Source organism: Kryptolebias marmoratus, linkage group LG6 (genome assembly GCF_001649575.2).
Source record: "Kryptolebias marmoratus isolate JLee-2015 linkage group LG6, ASM164957v2, whole genome shotgun sequence".
NCBI classification, from domain to species: Eukaryota; Metazoa; Chordata; class Actinopteri; order Cyprinodontiformes; family Rivulidae; genus Kryptolebias; species Kryptolebias marmoratus.
Genome location: NC_051435.1, coordinates 1610109 through 1617853, shown reverse-complemented (window position 1 = coordinate 1617853; position 7745 = coordinate 1610109). Strand labels below are relative to the sequence as shown.

The window sequence follows — 7745 nt, the reverse complement described above, 5'->3', positions numbered from 1 at the left end:
ACAACAGGTGAGACATCAGGCAGGACAACAGGTGAGACATCAGGTAGGACAACAGGTCAGACATCAGGTAGGACAACAGGTGAGACATCAGGTAGGACAACAGGTCAGACATCAGGTAGGACAACAGGTCAGACATCAGGTAGGACAACAGGTGAGACATCAGGTAGGACAACAGGTCAGACATCAGGCAGGACAACAGGTCAGACATCAGGTAGGACAACAGGTAGGACAACAGGTGAGACATGGTAATAAACCATGGTAATAAACATCTGGACACAAACATCTGGACACAAACATCTGGACATCACGTCCGGACTGTCAGAGAACTGATTCCTCAGGTTTAAAGATTTCACATCTGAGGTTATTTTAACTCTAAATATTCAGAGTTTGGGTTTAATTAACGGTAAGATTCAAATACGTGAAAAGACAGAGACAAACAGGACCTGTGGACAGGAGGCAGCGCCACCTGGTGGACAGAGACTCATTCAGTAATAAAATAATAAAAACTGTTGAATGTTTCTCATTCCTCCTGTTTTAATCTTTACTGTGACAATAAAAAAAGAACAAATACTTTAAAATGTAATTTAATAAACATATTCAGGATGTTTCATAATATAAACTAATAATAATAATATTTGAATTTAAACTCTCAGCTTCAGGCTTTGAGCTGATGGAGTTTTGTTGTTTAAATGTAGATTTTTGTGTAACTTTTAAAGCTGTGGATAAGAGAAGGAGTCGTGCTGACACGGAGCAGAGAATCAAAGAACCACTGGTTTGTTTTTCTGTTTGAGCTTCGAAAACTGCAGCTCAACAAACACGACCTGTTCTCTGCTGCTGAAAGAAAGCAGATTTACTTCTTCCTGGTGTAAAGGTACGGCTCCACCATGTCCACGAAGTCTCTGGGAGCTCGGTGTCCGTAACCCGGCATGTCCACGATGGTGAAGGCTTTGCCCACTCTGAAGAAGTTCATCTTCTTGGTGTGACCCTGCAGGAAGCAGCACAGTTTAACTGATGGGAACATGATGGTGAATTTATAAAGAGCTGACTAAAAACAGGAGAGTGCAGCAGGTCTTTAAGGGTTAAAATGTTTTAAAATGATCAGAGAAACAAACAAGAAGTGAAATTCAAACAAAGATTCAGATAAATGTCCCACAATCAGCCTCAGCTACAAAGTTTTAGGTCAGCTTCTGTAGAACTGATGGAGTCGGAGCCATTTTTATGTTTTTTCTTTCATCTCAGTGGCTTTGGCAGCCATCTTGAATCAGTTGTAGATAACCATCCCTTTCTGAGCGTGGTTCATGAGATATATTTTGCTAACAGCCACCTTCCAGCAGCAGGCGATAAGGAGCTCCCGGTTCAGTTTGTGGAAAAGAAAACGAGTATCCGAGTACTCACGGGCGTTTTGGAGACTCGGACTTCGACCTCAGGAGTCAGAGAAAACAGAGCTTTGATGAGCGACGACTTGCCCACGTTACTTCTGCCGATGAAACACACCTGGAGAGTCAGAGCAGATCCTTCAGACCCAGCGCTCTGAGGCTGTCACAGTGTGAACGCTGAGTCAGCATCTCATTACTGTTTCCTGTTTGTAGTTTGACTCCTGCAGATGTATTTTAGTTAAGCTCTTCTCCTCTCACACCGTCACTAAACCTCCTCCTCCACTGCGACCCGTCCTGCACGACCCGACTCAGACTCGTCTCCGTCTCTGAGACTCATTCAGACGCGGAGCTGTGGACACATCATCCCTTGGACAGAGGCAGAGCGGGAACGTCCCACCCTGCCTGAACGGTTCGAGCTCCGCTCGTTTATCCTCAGCTGTCAGCTCCTGCTTATTAATGCATGAAGCTGCAGGAGGGGAAAGACATGCTGGACCTTTTAACAGACCGGGTCTACATTTTAAGACAAGAAGGGACATCTAGACACCAACTTCCTCTTTTTTACCTACAAGCAAGGACTGGAAATAAACCAAACCGATTATTATTGATTATTTTTCTGCACAAACACACAAAACTAACCATATTTCTTTTGGCCATACTGTTTTTGCCTGTGCCTGTGTGTTCGTTTGTCTGTAGTGTTAGTAAAATATCTCATCAACCTCTGGACAGATTTTAATGAAACTCTCTGGAAGTCATCCCTGGATGAACACCTACAGCTGATTAACTTTTGGAGTCAGCCTCATTAAAGATGGCCGCTACAGCTGAACAGCCTTAGCAAACAAGGAAAGGCTAACTCATCTAATTTCACAGATATAAAGCTTGGTGTGGTAGTAGCTGAGAGTCATCCCCAACACACAGTTTCAGTGTAACCTCTATAATATCACATGAGATCGTTCATAACGTCAAGTTTGAGTAAAACAGCTACAACTTATTTCTCAACATAAGATGATCTTCGGCTCAAACTGTGGCATGAAAGGTCTGTGGGTGATATGCATTCCTTCCACAACTACCAGGCCTTTAATCTTATATTAACTTCTTTAAAGTTTAACTCAAAGTGAGCTTTGATTGTCATGAACAGATAAATCCCTTCTTCCACCATAATAAGTGCTATGAAGCTGCTTACCGCCGTCTTTCTGAAACAACAGAAGTTTGAACTAAACTCTCAGAACAAACTGTGGACGAGTGTGAAAGAGCAACGTTCTGACCTCCGGAGGTTTCAGCACAGGCGCGTGGTCCAGCCGCTCTGCAGAGACGTAGTAATCGATCCTGTGAGACGGAGACGAGCAGAAGAGCTTCTCTGCTGTCACCATGTCCTCCACGCTGGGATGGAAGAGCTTAAACTGCGTCCTGTCCACCGACCTGAGAACAGCACTCAGTTAGGATAAGCAGCTCCTGCTGGAGGATTAAACACCACAGACCTACCTGTGCAGGTACGCCTCCACGCCACTGAAGGGGTACAGCAAGCTCTGCATCTGCTTTGGAGGAAGCGAGACGGCCTTCTGAACCGAGGCCAGCTTATGGACGCCAAGCCAGGCGGCGGCGTGAAGCGGCGCTCCAGACTGGAGGCGCAGGCGTCGCTGGAGACGAAACATCGTCGTCTGTTGACTGCAGAAAAAACAAAAGGTAGCTGGGTTTGTTTTTACTGAAGACAAACATCAGCATCCACTGCTTGTTGTTTGGATACTGAATATTTAGGAGGCTGAGTTTGGCTTTTATTTAAAATAATTGTTGTATTTGTCTCCTCTCCTTCTTTTCAGTGAGATAAATAAAAAAAACAAAGGTTTAATTAGTAACGATGAAGAGGACGGAGGCTTTAAATGCCGTTTTATACCTTTTAACCTGTTTTTAAATTGATTTAACTAAAGAAACTGGAACAAAGTGTGTCTCTGCTGGATTTCACTTAAAACTGTTTTTTTTTCAGCTTGGAAATGAGTCAAAGGTCAAAAACAAACAAACAAACAAACAAATAAACAAAGTCTGTCATGAAGTTCAGGCTCTCTGATTAAGTTTGTTTTATTTTATTTGGCTGAATTCCACTAACACATTACAAAAAACAATGAAAGTAATAATTTAACACTACATGTTTGTTTCTGTCTTATTATTTGTTGGATTGTTTTCTTTTCTTGGACACAATTCTGAGTTTATTTAATTTAAAGACAATTAAATTAGTTCAAAATCTATACAAAAAGAAAAAGCGTGGATTAATTTTAGAAGGAGAAAGGTGACTTTCTGTAAATAAAAAGGTAAAAATGAGGTGAAAACAAAGTAAAGATGTGTTATTTCACATTAATCTCGACGGTAAAACGTTAAAAAGCAACAAAACGTGAGTTTATTAAAATCACTCACCGGGTTTTTATCCGTTCATATCCAGATAAAACCTGAAAAAGGTCAAATTTATTCAAAATGTGTCACCGTGCTGCCATGTTTGTCTGTTTACAGCCCTCCTCTTCTTCTTCTTCTCCTCTTTCTGATTCTTCTTCTTCTTGAGTTATAAGATCTGAAGATGTGTTTCTACCGCCCCCTGCTGGTCCGGAGGATTTAATAAAAATCCATTAATCCGTTTAGCTTTTTAATCTAATTATAATTTGTTTGTTTTCTTCCTAAACTCTGTTGTAAATAATCCATAATAAAACTTTCTCTTCTTATTTTATTCATGTTTTATTGTTTCTTCCTCCCAGCAGGGATCTCATTTCTCTGTATTCATCTTCTGTATTTTAAACGGTTTATATTTAAATTAATTAAATCTGTTTGAGCAAATCTGATTCTTGTTATGAATCTTTCTGCTCTTCTTTCTTCAGTTTTTGTCTGATTACACCTTTTGTTTGCTTGTTTTTACTGTGAAGTTATTATTATTTCAAGTTTTCTTCTTTGCTGTTTTATATCCTTTCATTCCAATATAAGCTGCTACCCATAAAAACACTGTTGTTAACCTCCTCCTTTGTGTTCTGGATGATATATAATAAAATTCCAGCCTTCTGTCAAAATGATTGCGTTATAAACTCAATAATACAGAACTTAAATCTGAATAAATGATTGTTTTTAAAGGTTTTATGTTTTCCTTTCACAGCGCTGCAAACATTTCTCCTGTATGTACAGATAATCCAACATTAATTTTCCTGTTTTTATTTAAAATTCTTCTTGAGAAGTAAAACTAGTTTCTAAGGATTTCTTCAGTTATTATAGTGATTTTAATATATTTTCTTAATCTTACTGAATGAACACATTTTTCATCTGCTCTGCTTGTTAAAGCCTGAATGAATGAAATCAGATCCAAATGAAAAACAAAAGGTTGTAAACTTTTTATTCATTTAACAAGCATTTTAAAATGAGCCCAAACTGAAGTTAAAGTTAAAAAAGTCCTCCTGAATTAAAACAAACCTGTTTAAATTTAATCCCCTTAAACTCAGTACATGGATATTATTGTTATATTTCACTCAGGTACCTTATTTATTTGACATTATTCAGAAGAACATCCTGTAAAGCAGCTCTGCTATGAGCTGAAACCTCGGCTTCTAATTTATGAGCAGAAATCCTTTTTTAGAACCAGCTCCATTTTTCATGTCTCTGCAGGAACATACAGAAACATTCCTGAAGAGCGGGAAGGGGAAGGTCGAATACGTCCTCCATCACCATCCTGCTGGGGATTATTGAGGATTATAAAAAACACAGAGCGCCAAAGAAACGTCTCGATGAATTTACTTACAGGAGGTGGCTGTGATAAGAAAACCCTGGGCCTCTTTCCTCCTCTGCATACTTCTGCTCTGAGCAGGAAATGAGTTTTTATCAGAGTTTTCATCATTTCCTCCACGTTATAATCATTAAACCAGCAGTAATTCTTAACAACAAACACTTCTTTAAATGCAGATTACCCATCAGAGCTCAGTAATTGCTCTGATCTGAAAAGACTCCTCTCTTCCCACATGGTGGCGCTGCAGACCGCTGAAAGCTTGGCTCTGATTGGCTGAATCAGTGCCTCCACCTCTGCCAGTCCTCCTGCTGCTCCATCTGCCTTTTATGTCCCGATGTGATTCATGGTATGTTCACTGAGCAAATTAATTCACACATTCCCAGTTACAGCAGTTACAGCCCTGGTTCCTAACTGGGCTCTTTAATCTCGTACGTTTACTGTTTAACTGCAGGGTTCAGATGGAGTCAAGCTGCTGCAGATAAACAACATTAGAAAACAGAAATGGTTCTAACTAAAAGAGCTGAAGTTGTCTCTGCCAGCAGCTGAGAGTCCTCCTCAACTCCAACTCTGAGCGTGAGATTCATTTCTGTCAGGCGAACATGTTCAAATGTAATAAAAGACAGAAAGAAAGCTGTTCAGGATGTTTCACAGCAGAAGGAACCTCCTTCGCTTGTTTATAAGGCTTTTAGCGCTGCAGGACACTGAGGAAACCTTTAAAACACGTCAGCAGGCTTTACGAGACACTTGTGTGAGAAACAAGACAGAGAAGGATTTATAGCGTTGGAGATAAACGAGGGACAGAAAGAGGCGGGGAGCGGTGTGGAGGCCGGCCGCTGCTCCCACGACTCCAGCACCCCATCCTTCACTCTGAGCCACAGGATCAAATGCCAAAGCCATCAATCGTGCAGCAAGCAGACATCTGCGGCGTGCCATGATGGCATTCTCTCTGCAGGGAGCATATCAATAAAATAAAACAAGATATTGTACAGAATTGATCACCTCCCTTCAAAGATCCTGCCTCATCATCATCATCATCATCATCATCATCATGTGTGTTTTACTTTTCCCTCCTCTGTCTGTCTGAACCCTTCATTGTGCACAGCTAACACCCAGCAGACATGCTTTGTAAACCTTTAAATGAAACAATAAATCCTGAGAAGAAGCCCGTCCAGCTGCAGAGCTGACCAGAAACACCCACAAACACATCAATCCCATCCCAAATCATCCCAGAGCTTCACCTCTGTGACCTTCCAGAACCATTAAACCGGTCATTTACATGTTAACCATCGAGATACCCCCACTGCAACGTGACAGCCCCACAAAGGGGCACCAGAATCCCCCCAAACCCTCATGAGTCCGTGCTTTTGTTTGCCCACCGGGATGAAGTACAGAGGAGTTTATCAAGTCGGGAGGTCAAACCGCTAACACGCCTCGAACAAACAGCTTCAGCTGCTGCAGACTCTGCAGAGAGTTTGTTCTGCAGCTGGCAGGGCTGAAATCCACGGAAACACAAAAACTGGGAGGGATGAGATTTAAGGCCACCATCTTGGTAGGTGCTATGTATATCACCAGCACTGTTTACACATGACATCATATATGTTTACTAAAATAAACATATATAATGTGAAAACAGGAGCCTGTAATGAGCCTCCCACCAAGATAAAATTGTATTTTTTAAACTTAGTTTGATTTATTTAACCAGGTGAGTTGGGTTGAGAACCAGATATGAGTGTTGAAGGAAAGACAGAAACACTTGTAGGTAACACTTGACTAATTTTGTGCAACACGTTCCTAATACTGATGGTTTATTTCAGTTAGCTGGTGTTTGCCGACCCTCTTGTTCACAATAATTATAACTTAGAGCTGGGTTGACTCCACCTGGGGTCATGAAACATCAAAACTGGACAGTTCCAAAATAATAAAAAATAGGAGTTAAAAACAAACAAAAACTTGTATGAAGTTTGAGAAACTGAGTAGCGATGTTTGTGTTCAGCAGCATAGTCGGGGTCACAACTTTCTGCAACTTTGTGTGTTGAAAGCAGGAATGTTTGGTCAGAGGGACGACCTTCGGTACAGTTATACTGCGCATTAAACTTGTATTTCTACCTTCTTTGTCCGCTGCCAGTCTGGCTTTAAAGGCGCCACGTAGGCCCTACCAATTCTCCCCTCGTTAGCACAGACTGCGCTGTGGTTGGCCATCCCGTGGATTTCTCTTCCAGAGCTGAGATCTATCAGGACCAAGGCCTGCAGCGAACTCCCTCCATCTCTCCATGTGGAGAGCTCTGCTGGTGGAAGCAAATGTTGTGCCATTTAATTACGTTCCAGCGTGCTAACCCAGCGTTCCCGCTCACATTACTCTCTGTCGGTGTTAAATAAACATGGCTGCCCTCAGTCTCGTGGAGAAAGATAAAAAAGGGACCTGTTACAAATGAGGTCATTTACCCTGCTGTAACCTCAATCAATATTACTCCTCGCCAACCTGCAGAGAAGTCTCCAACTCTAAATCCTGCAGCTCTTAATACAAGCTGCAGAAACCAGGAGCTACTGCCACGTGTTCGGGACCCAAGCTGTGCCTTTTCCTGTCTCACCTGAAGCACCTTCCATGAATGCAGCATAAATATTTT

At 41.5% G+C, this 7745-nt stretch overlaps 1 protein-coding gene across 1 annotated transcript in view; it reads right to left on the bottom strand.

Moving 5' to 3' along the window:
* Nucleotides 1–3918, bottom strand: part of gtpbp8 (GTP binding protein 8 (putative)) — a 23959-nt gene extending 20041 nt beyond the window's left edge. The window contains exons 1-5 of the mRNA XM_037976305.1: nucleotides 3780–3918; nucleotides 2856–3038; nucleotides 2639–2792; nucleotides 1396–1494; nucleotides 855–985 (exon numbers count right to left, since the gene is read on the bottom strand). Of these exons, the coding sequence (XP_037832233.1) occupies nucleotides 855–985; nucleotides 1396–1494; nucleotides 2639–2792; nucleotides 2856–3025 (554 nt within the window). The 5' untranslated portion in view covers nucleotides 3026–3038; nucleotides 3780–3918. The remainder of the gene's footprint in view (nucleotides 1–854; nucleotides 986–1395; nucleotides 1495–2638; nucleotides 2793–2855; nucleotides 3039–3779) is intronic.
* Between the last annotated feature and the right edge of the window lie 3827 nt (nucleotides 3919–7745).